The 22507-nt window shown below is 42.2% G+C and overlaps 1 protein-coding gene across 1 annotated transcript in view; it reads right to left on the reverse strand.

Moving 5' to 3' along the window:
• Positions 1–1622: 1622 nt before the first annotated feature.
• LOC140195380 (receptor activity-modifying protein 3-like) overlaps positions 1623–22507 on the reverse strand; it is a 75138-nt gene continuing 54253 nt past the window's right edge. The window contains exon 4 of the mRNA XM_072253591.1: positions 1623–8520. Within this exon, the coding sequence (XP_072109692.1) occupies positions 8265–8520 (256 nt within the window). The 3' untranslated portion in view covers positions 1623–8264. The remainder of the gene's footprint in view (positions 8521–22507) is intronic.

Consider the following 22507-nt stretch of genomic DNA (forward strand, 5'->3'; position numbering starts at 1 on the left):
AAGTCCATAGTTTTTAGATGCACCTTTGGCAGCAATTACAGCCTTGAGTCTGTGTGGATAGGTCTCTATCAGTGTTACGCATTTGGACTCTGCAATTTTCCCCCATCCTTCTTTACAAAACTGCTCAAGCTCTGTCAGATTGCATGGAGATCATGAGTTAATAGCCCTTTCAGGTCCAACCACAAATTCTCAATTGGATTGAGGTCTGGACTCTGACTTGGCCACACCAGGGCATTAACTTAGTTGTCTTTAAGCCAATCCTGTGTAGCGTTGGCTTTATGCTTGTGGCCATTGTCTTGCTGGAAAACAAATCTTCTCCCAAGTCATAGTTCTCTTCCAGGCTACATCAGGTTTCCCTCCCAGGAATTTCCCTGTATTTTTCTGCATTCATTTTACCCTCTAACTTCACAAGCCTTCCAGGGCCTGCTGCTGTGAAGCATCCCCACAGCGTGATGCAGCCACCACCAGGCTTCATGGGAGGGATGGTGCGTTTTTGATGATGTGTGGTGTTTTGCTTACACCAAACATAGCCTTTCGTCTAATAGCTAAAATGGTCAATGTTTGTTTCATCAGGCCATAGAACCTTCTTCCATCTAACTTCAGAACCTCCCATATGCCTTCTGGCAAACTCTAGCCAAGCGTTCATGTGAGTTTTTTCAACAGTGGCTTTCTCTTTGCCACTCGCCCATAAAGCTGTGACTAGTGAAGCACCCTGGCAACAGTTGCTGTATGTACAGCCTCTCCCATCTCAGCCACCAAAGCTTGTAACTCCTCCAGAGTTGTCATAGGTCACTTGGTGGCCTCCCTTGTTAATCCCCCTTCTTACAGCCACTCAGTTTGAGGATGGCCTGCTCTAGGCAGATTTACAGCTGTGTCATATTCTTTCCATTTCTTGATGACTGACTTAAGTGTACTCCAAGGGCTATTCAGTGACTTGGAAATATTCTTGTATCCATCTCCTGACTTGCGCTTTTCAATAACCTTTTCACTGAGTTGTTTGGAGAGTTCTTTTGTCTCCATGGTGTAGTTTTTGCCAGGATACTGACTCACCAGCAGTTGGACCTTCCAGATACAGATGTATTTTTAGTACAATCAATTGGAACACCTTGATTGCACACAGGTCTCCATTTAAATAATTGTGTGGTTTTTAAAACCAAATGGCTGTACCAGTGATGACTTGGTGTGTCACGTTAAAGGGGGTGATGTTGGTGAATATTTATTGCAATCAATTACCTTGTATTTTATATTTGTAATTAATTTAGATCATTTTGTAGAGAACTGTTTTCACTTTGACACGAAAGTGTCTTCTTCTGTTGACCAGTGTCAAAAAAAAAGCCAAATTAAATCCACTTGAGATTCAATGTTGTAAAACAATAGAACATGAAAATTTCCAGGGAGGGGAGTGAATATTTTTTGTAGGCACTGTAAATCAGGGGCTGCTGGGCGGTGTGGCTCAAAGAGCAGCAAGGGCCTAATCTGCATTGTATCTCTAAATAAATAAATATCATGAAATGTGGATACTATGTATTTATTTTTAAAGCAAAATTCTTGGAATACAGTACTTATAACATTTTAAAATGAAAAATGCAAACTCTTCCATGTTTTTCAACAATTCCCATTTTATTCCAAAATTCCATTGTAAATAATAAAAAGCTGAACCAAGCCAAAGCTGGATTTTCACTATTTCAATGGACTACTTAAATTTGGACAGTATTTTGAAATGTTGAGTATTAAGGATGCACAGCATCTCTTTTTACATATTCCAGCTTTCTTGTTAATTTCCAAATACTGGGCTTCATTTCTGACCATTTTTTTAATATAGAAGGTAACATATACATAGATTATTCTCAAAATTTCTTTTTAAATTTCAGTATGTTATGACCTCAAACATTATGTGCACTGTCACATACTTAATCACGTACTGGTTTCTTTCATGAACAGAGTTGTAATATATTTGGAGAAATACTACTTTAATGGTAATTACAAAAAAGAGACATTTTCAAGCTCTGCAAGTGGAGCACAGCACCGGATATCTCTGTGCTCTTTCCAATTCAGCAGTGAAATTAAGAGATAAAACCAAAGGAAATATCTTTAGCGATTTCTTGTTTGTAGGCACCTTATCATGTTGTTGCTGGAATCTGGAGCAACATATAAAATCTGATGGGATTCAGTGAATTAGGACGAGGGAAATGGGACAATCAACATTTTTCCCTTCATCTGGACTGATATTTAAGGGTAAGCACAAGTTCTGCCATCCAAGGCCTCTACTTCCTCAGGCGGCTAAAATAATTTGTCATGTCCTCATTGACCCTTACCAGTTTTTATTGATGCACCCACTCTGGATATTCTCTCTTCTTCCCTCTCCCATTGGGCAGAAGATACAAAAGCCTGAAAGTCCATGCTAAAGGACAATCTCTATTCCACTGTTATCAAATTCTTGTACAATAAGATGGACTCTTGATCCCAGTCTACCTCGCTAAGATGTTGCACCTTATGGCTTACCTGCCCTGCACCTTCTCTATAGCTTTTACACTTTGTTCTGCATTCTTATTTTGCTTCAATCTACTTCAGTGCACTGTGCAATGATTTGATCTGCATGGACAGCTTACAAGTCAAACTTTTCACTATATCTTGGCACGTGATAATAATAAGCCAATACCAATAAAGGAGGGTGTTGGTAGAGGGGAACAGGTTAAGTGGGTGTTATAGTAAGAAACAGAGAGTGCCAGGGTTTTCCTGACAGGGTATAGGAGTATATGGGAACATGGTGTTATTGAGGCAGTGGAAGCCAGTGAATTGTAAAATATTGAAGTCAAAGGAAGTACGCGAGACATCCCAGATGTGGGTGGTAAGCATATGGATGGGGGTCAACATGAAGTTAATGTATGAGGAAGTAAGTTCAGTGGGGCAAGAGCAGATGAAAACAACGGCCATAGCAATGCAGTCTTGTTCATGGATTTTAGGCTGGAAGTAGAAGCGGGCATTTCAGGTTAGAAAATTATAAGCTTGGATGCTGTGGAGGGAGTGAGGTTGGAGTAAATGAGAGGAGTGAAGAACTCAGGACAATTGGTAGTTAGAAATGAAAAGGTTAATAGAGAGGAAACGGTCAGAAGGAGGAGCATAACAGGTGGAGAGTTTGAGGTGCAAGGAAGGATCATAAGTGGGATTGTGGGAAACCCTTGCTGAAGAAATAGAGGCAATGGAAGAGGGGCTCTACATTGTGGCAGAACACAAAGCATTGGATCCAAGGGAGCCTTGCTTTGTGAATCAGAACTGGCTGGACCACAGAAGCAAAGAGTGGTTGTAGACGGGTCATATTCTGCATTAATGTCAGTCACCCTGGTGTGCCTCAGGGATCTGTTCTGGGACCCCTTCTTTTTGTAATTTTTATGAATGACCTGGATAAGGAAGTGGAAGGATGGGTTAGTAAATTTGCTGATGACACAAAGGTTGGGAGTGTTGTGGATAGTGTGGAGACCTGTCAGAGGTTAAATGGACATCGACAGGATGCGAAGCTGGGCTGGCTGAGGAGTAGCAGATGGACTTCAACCCAGATAAGTGTGAGGTGGTTCATTTTAGTAGGTCAAATATGATGGCAGAATATAGTATTAATGGTGAGACTCCTGGCAGTGTGGAGGATCAGAGGGCTTTTGGGGTAATGTTACAGCTATACAGGACCCTGGTCAGACCTCACTTGGGAGTACTGTGCTCAGTTCTGGTCACCTCACTACAGGAACTATAGAAAGGGTGCAGAGGAGATCTACAAGGATGTTGCCTGGATTGGGGAGCAAGCCTTATGAGAATAGGTTGAGTTGAACTTGGCCTTTTCTCCTTGGAGCAGCGGAAGATGAGAGGTGACCTGATAGAGGTGTATAAGATGATGAGAGGCACTGATCGTGTGGATAGTCAGAGGCTTTTTCCCAGGGCTGAAATGGCTAGCATGAGAGGGCACAGTTTTAAGGTGCTTGGAAGTAGGTACAGAGGAGATGTCAGGGGTAAATTTTTTTTATGCAGAGAGTGGTGAGTGCATGGAATGGGCTGCCAGTGGCAGTGGTGGAGGCAGATACAATAGGGTCTTTTAAGAGACTCCTGGATAGGTACATGGAGCTTAGCAAAATAGAGGGCCATGGGTAAGCCAAGGTAATTTCTAAACTAAGTACATGTTTGGCAGAGCATTGTGGGCCGAAGGGCCTGTATTGTGCTGTAGGTTTTCTATGTCTCTATCAAAGGGAATGGTGAAGGTATGGAAGAAATTAGGGCTGAGATCAAGCACAGGATCAGAAGAGGGCAGTAAGGTACTGAATCAGGGAAGGTGAGGGGGTGGGAAGATGAGTGATGGGAGGATGAGCAGTTGGGGGTAGTGTGAGGAACCAGGGAGGGTGGAGAGTGGTGGCATGTTCTGTGGTGGAGGAAGAACAGCAGGGCCCAGTGGCAATGTCAAGGGTTGCAGCCTGAAGGTAGGCAAGCTTGCAGGCCTTCATGTACTCAAGGAAGGAGAATGGCTGGTTAAATGCATGGATCCAGAAGAGGGTGAGGTGGCAGAGAGGTCCTCAGCAAGTGTTGGACAAAGAGACCTGGAACTGTGGGAGAGAAAAAGAGAGGGGAAGAAGGTACCAACTCCTAGCCATGAGGGTAGCACATAGAATACCGAGGGTAATACATAGGGAGAAGCAATGAACGGAACATAAATTCCTAAGATTCCTTAAATTGGAGCTGGAAGCCACACAGGACAAGGTACCAGTGGAGAGAAGTACTGAGGAAGGACATGTGGTGTGGTAGTGAGTCCCAATGAGCACATGGCCAAAGAGCAGGAGGGCAGCAGAAATCACGGGGGGGAGGAGATGCAGTGACAGAGGGTCTCACAGGACCCCATTGAAGAGAGGAGTAAAATTTCTTTGAAGCGGATGTACCCGAAGCAACTGTGCAATCAAGGAGCAAAACAGAGACGCAAGAGGGTGCAAATGAAAGTTCTCGACCCAAAATGTCAACTGTCCATTTCTCTCCGTCGGTGCTGCCTGACTGAGAGTTCCTCTAGCATCTTGTGTGTTCATCTTACCGTGAGCACTCACTCTACTTATCATGACTGAGATTGATATAACCTTTTCCATTAGATTGGCTAAATGGCTTCCAACAGTCAACTACAGGTGAACCTTACTAAAAACCTGAATTTTTTTTTGTTTGTTCCAAGCATCGTACATTTAGCTTAGACAAAAAAATGGAAAGACAGACAATCATGGAAATGGAAGTATATTTGAATATCCATTTAGTGAACTGAATCCCTCACCACTGAGCAGTGTTGTGTAAATCTGTTAAAGACTATCCTGAAATCTCTTTTATTCTCAGCTACAAAGAAGACTAAAGTCAGCATTATCCATCCTCTCCCACGTGTAACTCCTCTTCCCCCTGGAAGGATCAAGTCGGTTCTGCCCTAGACAAAATATTTCAAGTCAAGTTTAAAGTAGATTATATCCTATTGCTATCTTTTGAACTTTTGCAGAAAAGTGATGCTTACATATTCTTGTTTATAAATGAAAGAGAGGCCAGATTCCAGCAATGGAGGAATATATCACCACTCCAGGGTTCATAGTAACATTACAACATTGTTCATGTTGAGGATTCAAATTACTGTCAACACCCATCAATAATCTCACTCGGAACAATAGAAATACTCAGCAAGAATACCACCAGCAGAGGTCCAGAAACCAGTGATTTGATTCATGAAGGGGTTGAAGTAAAGGCCAACTAATAAAGGATAGGGAAGCAATCATTTTAGTCATGGAAGATACACAGTAGTCTCTTTCCAACTATTATAACTTAAGTCAGTCATAAATATGCTGTTGTCAATTTGAAAAGATATCTTTAGCAGTAATACACTAACATAATTTATATTGCTTAGATCAGAATGTAGCACTGAATTTTAACGGTAGTCCAATTTCATACATCATTTTGTTCTGTGCAACTTGGATTTTAGACATAGAAGCCAGTCAGTCCACTCTCCATGGTTATTGAGTATTTAAAATAGTTGTTTCTTAAAATAGAAAATAAGCAAATTTTGTTTTCAATATTTAAGGATTTCTAATCCAATATGGACTGAAGTATATTTAAATAAAATTTTAATGAATATTAAAATATATATTATTCTTGGGTATATTTTGTTGATCTAATCTGTAGGTATTACTTTTTGAAGAAGGATGCTTTTTGCCAAACGACTTCTTTGGAATGGAGCACAAGAGACTCTGGTCTTCCCTCTCAATAAACCTCTGTGTCCTACTCCAAGTCAGCACAGATGGGAAATTCAAATAAAACTTCATGAATATGTCCTCACAAGTAACTTGAAATCTTACTTTCCACAATTACAGATACCTTTTATACCCCCAAATAATTTAAAATTTGGGACAGAAACACATAAAACCTCTTCTAAATTTTGTAAGCAGCAGCCAATTCTCTCACCCATAGGACATCCAATTTTCTTTTACACAAAAGTTAGAAGCACCAAAAACCTTGGCCTTTTGTGAAATTCCACTGCATTCATTGTAGCAACTGAAGTTGAGCAGGAAATTGAGAATTTGGTGAACTCTTTGAGACCTGGGGTCTAACAATTCCCTGATTTTCTTAATAGTCTCAATGGGATGGTAGTTCCTCCAGTTGTCCTAGACAAGAACACTGATGTGGTAGAGTAGGCTCAGAGCCAGATCAGGGACTCTTTCGTTGGAAGATTTCCTACATCCCAGCTGTTGTGTAACATTCAATCAATGACAGGTCCTATTTTCCGAATGGCAGAGGTGCAGCTTGTATTATGAGAAATCTTGGACTCCTTACAAAGAACCTGGCTGTTTGTACAGCAATATGCAGCCTCCATTAGAAGGCAAGTACCCAAGAATGGCAGCTTTGTCTAATTAGAGCCATTTAAATTAGGTAACTCTACAAAGTCCCTATATATAATGAAGAATTCAACAGCAAAAATCACAGTTGGATATACTGAGAAACATTTTCTCAGAGGCTGTTAAAGATTTCTTTTTACAATTGTCCTTTCTGGCATATGTCCTTGTAACTTACTATAATGGAGATTTGAGTAAGTTACAGATTGCATTCATTAAACTCCTTGAGGTTCAGCTTTCTGTTACTGAGTTATTTACACCCCATTGTTTCTATAATATGGTCCACAGTTTCAACATATTTCTGCTGCCAGCCAATGACTTTAACAACTAACATAATTTAACCACAGTTTTCTGGGCAATTTTTTCAAAATGCCTTAAAAATTACTATGGTAATCACTAAGTATGTTAACACATTTGTTTTGAAGTTGTATGGATTATGTCCTGGGACCTGCCAAAAAAGGCACATTTTAGCTTTAAGTGGAACACACTAATTTCCTGCCATTGTCTGACAAGGTCATCAGTTTAAAATATATAAAAATTGGTGTTTGACGTTTCAGACAGAAAGTAGGACATCACTCAGCAATCTTCACATCTACTTGTATCACAGCGATCTCAGAATGGGCTGAAGCTTCTGTATTCTGCCAATTGCTCATTCTACAGTAACAATTATCCAGTTTGAATTAGCTGTTTAACATAAAGTTCTTAATGGCATCACATTTTGTCCATGATCATGTTTCTTCCATGCAAATTACACTGGGCAGAGATGAGCAGCGTATTTACTTTTAAGTCATAATAAAGAGTTTAAGAAATGCAGAGGTCTTGTCTGTTCCCGTACCACTCCTGATGAAATTACAGTCAGCGCATTTCCTTTCATTCTTCTCAACATCCTTCCTGGTAGCTGCTCCACACCCGGCAGCTCCAAGAATTTATCCTATAGTGGACTGAGAAAGGTTCCTTCAACAAGTGCTGGTATCTTCTTCATTAGATTATCGCAAAAAAGTCCCTCCTGACTTGTTCATAGTTTATTGTACAGGAGATCTGAGATAATTACAATTGTCATTCATGATGACTGGAGAATGTAATGAGCTCGGCCGCTGAGTCACTGTGTACTATGCTTGATGCATTACATTGGAGTCCATAGTAGAGCGGGGCATTCAATCCTTTTTCTTTCTGTACATCAGACAGCTGAATCCCCAATAGGGCTCATGTTTTAAAATATATTTGTTGCAGGCCATTGACTTTACAGTTCTGTGATTATCACTGGCCCTTGTCCTCTTACAACTAAAGATGATGATTATTGATCAACACATTGTCAGTGGAATTGACTTAGATCACATTAACTTAAAAGAACAGTTTCATACTGAAGTGCAATATTCTTCTTTAAATCTACACCAGTATATCACTCCTCTTACTGCACCACACCACCACAGCTATCATTACGATAGTTAGACAGATAGGAACTGCGATGAGGATACAGAGGATGTTATCAGGAGGGTCCTGAAAAATTAAGGATTCTGAAGTACAGTTTGAAAAAAATAATTTGTGAATGTTAATTACATAGGTTTCCAGTTGAGGATTCGGCCAGTAGCAATAAACACTTTCTGCTGAAAGCTCCATGCAGAATGAGAATGTACTGTAATGGCTGCAAAAAGGAAACACAGAGTTAATTAACGTACATGGTTTGCAAAGTAATGTATTGAACAAGTTAGTTTTTTTAAGCTTTACTGTATCTTAATAGAAGCGAAACTGCTATCGACACTGAATGAGTAATAATTATACCTATTATACTGTATAGACCTGTTGATTATAGAATGGAATTTAATTGAGTTCTATGATAGGAAAGATAAACTGTATATTTCACTCACATAAATGCAATAAAGATGAAAATTCTATTCTACCTTTGAATTAACATTTCTTGAACTGCCTTTGATCCTAACAAATTCTCAAAACTTGAGAATTTCTTTTTTACCCTATGCATTCTATCTTTTTAAAATCTATTAATTTTTAAAACCAAGACATGGCATTGCCTAATCTCACTTTACTGGGAACAAGAAATGAGATTGCATAACATTGTTTATTTGGTGTTACACAACTGAAAATTGACTTATACAGGCAAGCCCTGCATTACAACTATTGGGGAACAGAAAATTGCTCCTATGGAAGCCACAAATCATTACCCAAGAATTTGAGACACATAACTTCTGTAAGAATGATACTATACAGTATAATAGGTATGTTTTTCACATAACTTCTGTAAGAATGAATACATTCTTACAGAAGTTATGTGAAAAATATAAACAAAATTTTTCTTCAGTTCATCTTTCTTGATACATGCAGATGATTTTGCTTCATGTTATGGAAAACCACAACATGGGCCATTTTATAGCAATGCAGCCCCTCTCCCAGGGGATAGCCTGTAATAATGTTCCAGGACACACTGCACTATTCTAGAACTTCAACAGTGATTCATACATGTAAACCTGACATGATTTCCTTTTTTTTTGCGCACAAAACATTTGGCAAATTCCTGTTGAGTTTTACCAAGTTTTTCCATGGACCATAGTAAACATCCTGTCTGGATGCATAATGGCTTGGTACGGCAACTACTCTGCCCATGACCACGAGAAACTGCAGACAGTTGTGGACTCCACATCACAAAACCCAGCCTTCTTTCCATGGACACCTCACTGCCTCAGAATCAAAGATAAAGTCAAATCGAAGTCAAAGGCCCTTCCCACTCTAGTCATTCTCTCTTCTCCCCTCTTCCATTGGGCCAAAGGTACAAAATCCTGAAAGCATATATCACTAGGCTCAAGGACCACTCTACCCAGACTGCGCAGGCGTGTGACGTCGGGCAGTGCAGCGCGGCAGATTTAAAAGGGCAGACATCCTGCTTCGGGTTTGATTCGAAGAAGGAGTCTGAGAGTCTGAGTGGGAGTGCCGAGAAAGACATTTTTGAAATTTTCGTTATTTCTTTTCTCCAACGGCGTTCTGAGAGGCAGGACTGCGCAGGCGTGTGACGTCGGGCAGTGCAGCGTGGCAGATTTAAAAGGAACAGAGCCTCATAGAGCGGGCAGCGGAGTTTGCGGGCTGCGGAGTGAGCCGGGAGCAGAGTGAAAACTTAAGGGCTTCGGCTCAACGGGCTTAGGCGGAAACAGGCGAGGCAAGGGAGGTTTGGCATTCATTTTCTGTTGTTAGTTGAGGAGAGGGGCAGTATGAGTGTGAGGGCAGTTTGCTGTTCTCGGTGTCAGATGTGGGAAGCCCTGGAGTCTACAAGCCTCCCGGACGTCTACATCTGCGCCAAGTGCATCGAGATGCAGCTCCTTAGGGACCGCGTTACGGAACTGGAGCTGCAGCTCGATGACCTTCGTCTGGTCAGGGAGAGTGAGGAGGTGATAGAGAGGAGCTGCAGGCAGGTGGTCACGCCGGGGCCACGGGAGGCAGACAAGTGGGTCACGGTTAGGAGGGGGAAGGGGAAAGGTCAGGTAATAGGGAGTACCCCGGTGGCTGTGCCCCTTAACAACAGGTACTCCTGTTTGAGTACTGTTGGGGGGGACAGCTTACCCGGGAGAAGCGACAGTGGCCGTGCCTCCGGCACAGAGTCCGGCCCTGTAGCTCAGAAGGGTAGGGCAAGGAAGAGGAGGGCAGTTGTGATAGGGGACTCAATAGTAAGGGGGTCAGATAGGCGATTCCGTGGACGCAGTCCAGAGACCCGGATGGTAGTTTGCCTCCCTGGTGCCAGGGTCCGGGATATTTCTGATCGTGTCCAAGATATCCTGAAGTGGGAGGGTGAGGAGCCAGAGGTCGTGGTACATATAGGTACCAATGACATAGGTAGGAAAAGGGATGAGGTCCTGAAAGGAGAATATAGGGAGCTAGGAAGGGAGTTGAGAAAAAGGACCGCAAAGGTAGTAATCTCGGGATTACTGCCTGTGCCACGCGACAGTGACAGTAGGAATGCGATGAGGTGGAGGATAAATGCGTGGCTGAGGGATTGGAGCAGGGGGCAGGGATTCAAGTTTTTGGATCATTAGGACCTCTTTTGGCGCAGGCGTGACCTGTACAAAAAGGACGGGTTGCACTTGAATCCTAGGGGGACCAATATCCTGGCAGGGAGATTAGCGGGGGCTACTGAGGTGACTTTAAACTAGAATGGTTGGGGGGTGGGAATCAAATTAAAGAGGCTAGGCGTGAGGAGGTTAGTTCACTACAGGGGGATGGGAACCAGTGCAGAGAGGCAGAGGGGTGTAAAGTGAGGGTAGAAACAAAAAGTAAAAGTGGCAGGCCGACAAATCCAGGGCAAGCATTAAAAAGGGCCACTTTTCAGCATAATTGTATAAGGGCTAAGAGAGTTGTAAAAGAGCGCCTGAAGGCTTTGTGTGTCAATGCAAGGAGCATTCGTAATAAGGTGGATGAATTGAAAGTGCAGATTGTTATTAATGATTATGATATAGTTGGGATCACAGAGACATGGCTCCAGGGTGACCAGGGATGGGAGCTCAACGTTCAGGGATATTCAATATTCAGGAGGGATAGACATGAAGGAAGGGGAGGTGGGGTGGCGTTGCTGGTTAAAGAAGAGATTAACGCAATAGAAAGGAAGGACATAAGCCGGGAAGATGTGGAATCGATATGGGTAGAGCTGCGTAACACTAAGGGGCAGAAGACGCTGGTGGGAGTTGTGTACAGGCCACCTAACAGTAGTAGTGAGGTCGGAGATGGTATTAAACAGGAAATTAGAAATGTGTGCAATAAAGGAACAGCAGTTATAATGGGTGACTTCAATCTACATGTAGATTGGGTGAACCAAATTCGTAAAGGTGCTGAGGAAGAGGATTTCTTGGAATGTATGCGGGATGGTTTTTTGAACCAACATGTCGAGGAACCGACTAGAGAGCAGGCTATTCTGGACTGGGTTTTGAGCAATGAGGAAAGGTTAATTAGCAATCTTGTCGTGAGAGGCCCCTTGGGTAAGAGTGACCATAATATGGTGGAATTCTTCATTAAGATGGAGAGTGACATAGTTAATTCAGAAACAAAGGTTCTGAACTTAAAGAGGGGTAACTTTGAAGGTATGAGACGTGAATTAGCTAAGATAGACTGGCAAATGACACTTAAAGGATTGACGGTGGATATGCAATGGCAAGCATTTAAAGGTTGCATGGATGAACTGCAACAAATGTTCATCCCAGTTTGGCAAAAGAATAAATCAAGGAAGGTAGTGCACCCGTGGCTGACAAGAGAAATTAGGGATAGTATCAATTCCAAAGAAGCAGCATACAAATTAGCCAGAGAAAGTGGCTCACCTGAGGACTGGGAGAAATTCAGAGTTCAGCAGAGGAGGACAAAGGGCTTAATTAGGAAGGGGAAAAAAGATTATGAGAGAAAACTGGCAGGCAACATAAAAATGGACTGTAAAAGCCTTTATAGATATGTAAAAAGGAAAAGACTGGAAAAGACAAATGTAGGTCCCCTGCAGGCAGAAACAGGTGAATTGATTATGGGGAGCAAGGACATGGCAGACCAATTGAATAATTACTTTGGTTCTGTCTTCACTAAGGAGGACATAAATAATCTTCCAGAAATAGTAGGGGACAGAGGGTCCAGTGAGATGGAGGAACTGAGCGAAATACATGTTAGTAGGGAAGTGGTGTTAGGTAAATTGAAGGGATTGAAGGCAGATAAATCCCCAGGGCCAGATGGTCTGCATCCCAGGGTGCTTAAGGAAGTAGCCCAAGAAATAGTGGATGCATTAGTGATAATTTTTCAAAACTCGTTAGATTCTGGACTAGTTCCTGAGGATTGGAGGGTGGCTAATGTAACTCCACTTTTTAAAAAAGGAGGGAGAGAGAAACCGGGGAATTATAGACTGGTTAGCCTAACGTCGGTGGTGGGGAAACTGCTGGAGTCAGTTATCAAGGATGTGATAACAGCACATTTGGAAAGTGGTGAAATGATCGGACAAAGTCAGCATGGATTTGTGAAAGGAAAATCATGTCTGACGAATCTCATAGAATTTTTTGAGGATGTAACTAGTAGAGTGGATAGGGGAGAACCAGTGGATGTGGTATATTTGGATTTTCAGAAGGCTTTTGACAAGGTCCCACACAGGAGATTAGTGTGCAAACTTAAAGCACACGGTATTGGGGGTAAGGTATTGGTGTGGGTGGAGAGTTGGTTAGCAGACAGGAAGCAAAGAGTGGGAATAAACGGGACCTTTTCAGAATGGCAGGCGGTGACTAGTGGGGTACCGCAAGGCTCAGTGCTGGGACCCCAGTTGTTTACAATATATATTAATGACTTGGATGAGGGAATTAAATGCAGCATCTCCAAGTTTGCAGATGACACGAAGCTGGGTGGCAGTGTTAGCTGTGAGGAGGATGCTAAGAGGATGCAGGGTGACTTGGATAGGTTGGGTGAGTGGGCAAATTCATGGCAGATGCAATTTAATGTGGATAAATGTGAAGTTATCCACTTTGGTGGCAAAAATAGGAAAACAGATTATTATCTGAATGGTGGCCGATTAGGAAAAGGGGAGGTGCAACGTGACCTGGGTGTCATTATACACCAGTCATTGAAAGTGGGCATGCAGGTACAACAGGCGGTGAAAAAGGCGAATGGTATGCTGGCATTTATAGCGAGAGGATTTGAGTACAGGAGCAGGGAGGTACTACTGCAGTTGTACAAGGCCTTGGTGAGACCGCACCTGGAGTATTGTGTGCAGTTTTGGTCCCCTAATCTGAGAAAAGACATCCTTGCCATAGAGGGAGTACAGAGAAGGTTCACCAGATTGATTCCTGGGATGGCAGGACTTTCATATGAAGAAAGAATGGATGAACTGGGCTTGTACTCGTTGGAATTTAGAAGATTGAGGGGGGATCTGATTGAAACGTATAAGATCCTTAAGGGATTGGACAGGCTAGATGTAGGAAGATTGTTCCCGATGTTGGGGAAGTCCAGAACGAGGGGTCACAGTTTGAGGATAGAGGGGAAGCCTTTTAGGACCGAGATTAGGAAAAACTTCTTCACACAGAGAGTGGTGAATCTGTGGAATTCTCTGCCACAGGAAACAGTTGAGGCCAGTTCATTGGCTATATTTAAGAGGGAGTTAGATATGGCCCTTGTGGCTACGGGGGTCAGGGGGTATGGAGGAAAGGCTGGGGCGGTGTTCTGAGTTGGATGATCAGCCATGATCATAATAAATGGCGGTGCAGGCTCGAAGGGCCGAATGGCCTACTCCTGCACCTATTTTCTATGTTTCTATGTTTCTATGTTTACCCCACTATTAAAGACTACTGAGTGGTCCTCTAGTACAATAAGATGGACACTTGACATCACAATCTACCTTGTTACGATCTTGCACCTTACTGTCTACCTGCACTGCACTTTATCTGCAGCTGTGTCTCTTAATTCTGCATTTTTATTGTTTTACCTCAGTGCACTGTGTATAGGAACAGTACCGAAGTTAAGTTTTTCAACTCTACCTTGGCAATGTGTCAATAATAAACTAGTTTGAATTCCCTTTCCAGGTTGACATAATTTCATTTGCTAACTCTTTTTTTTCTCAAGAACTAGGTGAGAAGGGATACCAAGCTGCCCCAGCCGTAATCATCAGTATTAGTTTTTAATATTGCAGATAACATAAATGTCACATGACCCCATTATTTTATAAATAAACAAACTGCAGATGCTGGAAGTCTAAAATAACCACTGGGAATGCTGAAAACATTCAGCAGTTTAGGCAGCATCTGACTAGAGAAAGAAAATGTAACTTTTCAGACTGAACCATAGACTTGAATAATGCAGTTCTGAGGAAGAGAACTAGGCCTGAAACATTAACTGTTTCTCTTTCCATTGATATTCTCTTGACCATGAACTGTTTTCAGCATTTTTGTGGTTTCAGTATCTAATTTTGCATTCAATTTCCCTTAGTAATAAATGACAGTATTCTAGAGTTAGCTTTCCCGCTTACTCATTGAACTCGCCTTATTAGTCTTTTGTCAGTCGCATACAGATCCCCGAAGCTTACATACACCTGACTTACGTACTAGTATTGGCAGATGGGCCAGGTGGAATTTCCGATTCTTATGCTGCAGACACCTCCTGCCACATGAGAACCAGGCCTGCAGTCAGTCACATTTCTGACTTTTGAACTGCTCTGGTTACGAACAAGTCACAGGAACAGAACCCTGCCGTAACATGAGGACAACCTGTACGAAGAAAGCCAGATCCCTTTGCCTCTCAGGACTCTACCATGTCTCACCATTTAACAACTATGTTTCTTTTTTATATTTCCTTTCAAAATGGACAATTCCAAATTTTCCTACATTTGATTTCAGATGCGAGAAGTAAGAGAAGGCAGAAAGGTTAATGGTGGAATATAGTTATTGATCTTTCCGTTGAAGGTGTCAGAACTGCGCAGCAGCCTCCTTACTGAGTTAGGCACCATTAAAAATTGAATATTTTTTAAGGCAGAGGTAGATAGAAATGCAGGCTACTGTGAAAGGTTACTGGAGGATGTCGAAATCTGAAGTACAGATTATATCAGAACAGCTCTGGTCTTACAAAATAAGGGAGCAGGATTAAGAGACTGGATGGCCCATTCTTTCTTATTCACATTTGTATATTTTCACTACGTTGCCACATGACACTTCAAAACCAATTTAATCATCAAAAAGGATGTAGAGATACAAGTCTTTCCTCATTCACAAATATGCAGGTTTTATTCATATGGCTATCTAGGCAACTGACTCTACACCTCCACTGACTAATGTTTCCTCATTGTTTCCTGCATTACTGAGGATTCTATTCTGGACTAAACTTCAATTGTACAGCACATTCTATAAATAAACATTATTAAGACAAAATCTTGCTGCACCACTTACACCCTACAAAAACTTCTGAGATGTCTAAAATAGCAGAAAAGTGCCAAAATCATAGCTAGATACTTTTTCAGCCAGATGCACTGGGGACAATATTCAGGGATTCATCTTCAAGTCAGAATGAATATGCCACAGGTGTCACTGACTTCATCACGACCCGCGTGGATGAATGTATGCCTTTGAGAACATACTGGACATTCCCCCCCCCCCAAAAAAAAGCCTTGAATGAACCAAGTGATTCATTATTTGCTTAGAGCTAGATCTGTGACATGCAAGACTGTTGATGCAGAACTATAAAAGACGTCCAGGTATGACCCTAGGAGAAAAACCAACTCTGATTGAAGTTAGAGACAGAATAGGATGCACGTCAGGGTTTCCAGGTCATTACTTCCTACAAAGCGAAACCTAACATCACGAATGGCTATGATGCTTCACTCCCAGATGACCTCAACGCATTTTAAACACACTTTAAAAGGAAGAATAGAAGTACACCTCTGCGAATTCCTGCAGCATCCGGTGACCCTGTGATCTCTCTCTCAGAGGCCAACGTCAGAATATCTTTCAAGAGGATGAACACTTGCAAGACATCAAGCCCTGAAAGTGTACCTGTGGGATTCTGAAATCCTGTGGCAAGAGTGCTCAAAGACATATCCAACCTCACTGCTACAATCAGAGTTTCCCGCCTGCTTCAAAAAGGCAACAATCATACCAGTGTCCAAGAAGAGCAGTGTGAGCAAAGAATATTTCATTGGGGCAGCTCATCCAATAGCACTTATATCGACTGAGATGAAGTGCCTTGAGAAGTTGGTCATAGCTAGAATTAACTACTGCTTAGGCAAGGACCTGGACCCGCTGCAAACTGCCAATTGCCACAATAGGTCTGTAGCACATGCAATCTCGCGAGCTCTTCACTCAACCTGGACAATAGCAATACCCATGTCAGGCTGCTCTTTATTGACTACAGCTCAGCGTCCAACACAATGATACCCTCAGTTCTAATCAACAGGCTCCAAACCTGGGCCTCTGTACCTCCCTCTGCAAATGGATCCTTGACTTCCTCATTGGGAGACAACAGTTGTTACATTTTGTAACTCCAGAAACTAATTGAACAAAAAACACAAGAGCCAGGAATAATGTGTATATGCCATTTTACTTTAGTGAGGTGCTCAAATATGTCATGGTGGCATAATGACGTATACCATTCACAAATTTTTACATATAACCTGTAATGAATTATGAAAAACATGAAATGCTTAATCGACAATGTATTTACAATATTATTCCAATATTTCTGAAGTATTCAATACACAACAATCCTTCCTGCTTAGCTATAAACTGCAACTCAATCTGCATCTTCTTGCTAGGAGGGAGGAGAAGATGGCGGCGCGACACAGCGCGCACAGTCGTTCCAAATGATATCGATATGTGTAACTAGGGGTGCGGTGCACAATCCGGATTTGATGGAGACAGTTGTGAGAAGCACAGAGGAACATCTGGAGTAACTTCTGAATTGCCTGCTTCGCTGCAGTTGCTACTGTGCGATCGAGAATCTCCGGAGACGAAGGCCCCAAACTCTCGGTTTTGTCTATTGCCGGGGCCGGGGTCAAAGCGTTCGGCAGAGATGGTGCTTGGTGCTCGGTGTTGGGAGGTGGTCGGAGATTCAGAGTTTTTCGGATGGACTAGGAGTTGGACTGTGGTCAGATGCTCCCAGGATGCTGCACCGGCAAGTTGGCAGTGCTGGAGTCTTACCGTCTTCCTGAGATGATGGGACTTTCGAGAGACTTTGAGACTTTTACTGGGCCATGGTCTGTTCTTATCAAATTATGGTATTGCTTTGCACTGTTGTAACTTTATGCTATAATTTTGTGGTTTTTGTTAGTTTCTAAGTTGGTTTGTCATGTGTTTTCGTGATATCATTCTGGAAAAACATTTTATCATTTCTTAATGCATGCATTACTAGATGACAATAAAAGGGGACTGTGTGTCCTCATAATCATAATCATAATCTCAACTTGAAAATGTAACATATTGCCCTCTAGTCATCATATACATCAAAAACATCTTTCCTGACGGGGCGCGGGGGAGGGGGGTCACTCTGCTTGGCAGGTGAGACTTGTGGCTGTGAAACAATCTCAGATTCTGGGGCCTCCTCTGCAGTGGTTGTAGGAGTTGACTCTGGGACTGCAGGAAGTGGTTCTGGCAGCACTGGCCACCTTTCTTCCGGCTCTGCTCTCCTCAACTGATCGATGTCACATCTCCAGATGATATTAGACACCATCTTCCACTATGTAGGAAAGTGATCCAGTCTAGTCCTTAATCTTATCAAGTGCCCACATTTAATCACCTCGTTAGTCCCTTGCCAGGACATCTTGTCCAGAAGTGAAACATCAAACCTCCTTGTTTGAGGAGACCTCAATTTGTCTCAGCTTTCTGTCCTGCATACTCCTTCTGAGACTTGTTTTGTGGATATCCAAAGGTGAATGCAAGGGACGACCCAGGAAAACAGAGTTGGTGAATTGTTGGTTGTAGGGTGTGCTGCATTACGATATACAAGGAGGAAATTGACGAGCTTCTGATTCAGTGTTAGTGTAGGGTGCTCTGCTGACATTGCTCAAAGTACATTATCTGGACTCTGAACAAACCTTTCCACCAAGCCATTTGTAGCTTGGTGGTACACTATGTCTTATTCCATTCATTTTCAGGAATGACTGAAAATGTTTCGCAACAAACTGTGTTGCAAAAAATGTTTCTGAAACGCCTGTCCGTGAGAGGAGGTTTCTCAACACATTAACAATGTGTGAAGCTGTAGTGAAGGCTATTGGGAACACTCCTGGCCGCTTTGTAGCTGCATTCATTACTACCAAAAAATTTCTGCCCATGAATGATCCAGTAAAATCCACATGAATCCTCTGCCATGGTAATGTAGACCATTCCCAGTGATGGAGAGGCACTGCTCTTGGCATCTTCTGGACATGCTGGCATCCAGAACACTGCATGGCAGGTTGCTAGATCTGCTGATCCATCCCAGGCCACCAGACAAAGCTTTGAGCAATCAGTTTCATTTTGCCCGTGCCTAGATGACCATCATGTAGCTCCTCCAACACTTTAGCTCTCAGCTTGGATCGTACAACTCTCAATCCCCACATAAGGCAACACCTTTCAAGGGCAAGTTCATCTCAGTATTGGTAAAAATGAGGGAACTGGAACTTCTGCTGCACATTCCAGTCATTTTGGGTGGCCATGTAGGCTGAGACAGTGTGAGGTCATTTCTAGTTTCCCTTTGGATCATCTCTGCCCTAACAGGGAGACTTTCAATTTGCATTAGGGAGAATATATCAAGAGGAGTGTCCTCTTATGTGATTTTTCAGTTATTTCCTTTTCCGAGGGTAAACAGGACAATCCATCTGCCTTTCCATGATTAGCCATCCTCTTGGATTCAACCTTGTAAATGTGTCCTCCAAGAAACAGAGCCCATCTCTGCCTTTGTGCTGCTGCTGTTAGTGGAGCACCCTTCCGTGGACTGAAAATGGACACCAGCGACTGACGATCAGCAATGAGGGTAAACACTCTCCCATACATTTTATACCCCAAACCAGACTCAAGGCTTCTCCACCTATCTGTGCATAATTTTCTTTGCAGCACTAAGAGAATCTGATGCAAAGGCTGTGGAGTGTTCACTTCCAACACTCATAACATGTGACATGGCTGCACCTACACCATAAGGCAAGGCATCACAGGCAACCTTCACTAGGCAATGTGGATCAAAATGTGTGAGTACATTACCACTTCCTATACTTTTTTGAAAGCCACCTCACACTGTTTTGTCCATAGCCATGTCTTCCCGATCTGTAGCAATGAGTTCAAAGGATGAAGTACAGTAGCCTGTCTAGCCAGTAACCTGTTCTGGTAATTGACAAATTCTAAAATGGACCACAACTATGACACATCCTTTGGCAAATGAGAATCCATCAGTGCTTGAATGTTCTCAGCACACTTGTGTAATTTTTGTGTGTCAGTGGTGTGACCACCGTAAGTGATGCTTGGTTTAAAGAATTCACACTTATGGCATCATGCTCTGAGCCCATAATCTCGTAGTATTTTTAACACTACCTTGAGATTTTGGAGATGTACCTTATCATCCTCACTGGCAACAATGATGTCATCCAGGTAACACTGAGTGCCTGGACAAACTTACAGTACCTGATCCATAGTTTTCTGCCAGAGCAGATGCAGATGCTACTCCAAAAATAAGCCTATTATAGTGGTAAAGCCCTTTGTGAGTGTTTATGGTGAGAAACAGCTTAGACTCTTCTTCCACCTCCATTTCTAAGTAAGCCTCTGTTAAGTCCACTTAGCTGAAATGTTATCCTCCAGAAAGGTTTGCAAGAAAGACATCTTCCAACCTGGGCAGAGGCATTCATCAACTTTCAGCACCGGGTTGATAGTGACCTTAAAATCACCACAGATCCTGGCACATTCTTCATGGCTACTGGGAACACTGGTGCTGCCCATGGGCTCCACTCAACCTGGGAAAGAATTCCTTCAGCTTCCATGCAATTTAACTCACTGGCTACTTTATCACAGATCTGTAAGGAACCAGGTGGGCTTTTTTAAACCTGGGTGTTGCATTATCATTTAACGCTGTTTCACCCTTGACAGGTTTGCATTTTCTAATGCCCTTGATGAACACTGCTGTGGTGTCATCTCCTACCTTCGTCAATTCACTTTCAGTTGGCTCAGTCTCAACTCTTAGTTGGATATCTGCAGGCTTCAGTTCAGTATCTTTGAAGTGCCATTCAACTCATTTTTTGGAAAGACTGAACCAGCTGAGACAGTGTCCAATTCCATTTAATTAGCTGATCACTTCTGGTGTAAGCCATACTTGTTGTCTATTGTTAGTTTTCACATTGTAAATCTCAAGGTGACTCAGTCCGCTGCCACTCTCATCATTCAGATCTTTCATCAACAGCATGCAGATTAATGCTCTTTTTGAAACTGCCATTTGACTTTTCATCTTTTTCTCTACCCTCTGCAGTCCATTTATTTTTGTCTGCCTAACATGTCCTTTGTATGTGTCCTACTTGTTGCATTTTCTGCAAGATCTGACTTTAAATCTGCATTAGTCTTGTCTACATGCGTCCCTGCCACAATGGTAAAACCATTTGTCAGGCCAGGCAGTTTCTGTTTAGACAATGCAATTTTGTTCATGCTCACCTTCATTCCTGATTGAAACTCAACTGTGACTCTGGCTGCTGTTTCCATTGATACTGTGATTTCTACAGCTCTTTTAAATGTGAGTTGTGCTTCAGTTAGGAGCCATTTATGAATACACTCCAGTAAGATTCCACAAACTAACCAATCTCTCAGCATCATTAAGTCTATCACTAAACTAACAATGCTTGGACAACTTCCTCAGTCAGCCGTGTAAGCGGAAATGGATTCGCCTTCCTTCTGATTCCACTTATGAAACCTAAGTGTTCAGCAATCAACAATGGTTTCAGTTCCAAATGCTCCTGCATTATTTTCATAATATTACAAAGCTTGTTTTGGCTTGTTTGGTTGGAGTAGATAAACTTCTCAGAAAACCTAATGCACTCAGCAAAATTAGCACACATTCTACACTGGCTACTTCATTTGCTTCAAAATTATGCTCAGTTTGTTCGGTATATATTATCCAGTTAGCTGTTGTGCAATCAAGTGTGTCTATCTTTCCAATGTAGCCAGCCATTTCTGTTTTTTATTATTTATTATTATCACCTAGTACTCATTGTTTATGAACCGATAGATTTTGTCCGTTTTCTGCCTTTTTTAAAAAACTCAACCATCTCTTTCTCTTTGCAAAGAAGAAAATATGCTGCACTTCAACAGATAAGTAATCATCTCAGGCTTGTTATAAAACTTACTACCAAGGATATGAGTCTACTTCACTTTACTTCAGTGAGGCTAGGCACAGCTCAAACACCATTTTAAATTTGCTAATGACACAATTATTGTCGGCAGAATTTCAGATGGTGATGAGGAGTCACACAGGAACAAAATAGATCCACTGGTTGAGTTGTGTCACAGCAACAATCTCGGACTCAACTGCAGTAAGACCATGGAAGTGATTGTGGACCTCAGGAAGGGAAACTCAAGGGAACACACACCAGTCATCATCAAGGGGTCAGAAGTGGAAAGAGTGAGCAGTTTCAAGTTCCTGAGTGTCAACATCTTTAAAGATCTAGCCTGGGCCCAATATATTGAAGAAGTTACAAAGAAGGCACCACAGTAGCTATATTCCATTAGGAGTTTGAAGAGACTTGGTATATCACCAAAGACTCTAGCAAATTTCTAAAGACGTACCATGGAGAGCATTGTAATTGGTTGCATCACCACCTAGTATGGAGGGGCCACTGCACAGAATCAGAAAAGGCTGCAGAAAGTCATAAACTCGGCCAGCTCCATCAAGAGCACTAGCCTCACCAGTATCCAGGACACCTTCAAAAGGTAATGCCTCTAGAATTGCCATCCATCATTAAGGATCTCCGTCATGTAGAACATGCAATCCTCTCATTACTGCCGGCAAGGAGCAGGTACATGATCCTGAAAACACACTCAGTGTTTGCAGATCAGCCTCGTCCCCACCACCATCAGATTCCTCAATGGTCAATGAACCACGAACACAACTTCAGCATGCTTTTTCCTCTCTTTTTGCACTACTTAATTAATTTTTTATATATACTTCTTATTGTAATTTATAGCTAGTAT

The sequence above is a fragment of the Mobula birostris genome, chromosome 3 (genome assembly GCF_030028105.1).
Source record: "Mobula birostris isolate sMobBir1 chromosome 3, sMobBir1.hap1, whole genome shotgun sequence".
In the NCBI taxonomy this organism is placed as follows: domain Eukaryota; kingdom Metazoa; phylum Chordata; class Chondrichthyes; order Myliobatiformes; family Myliobatidae; genus Mobula; species Mobula birostris.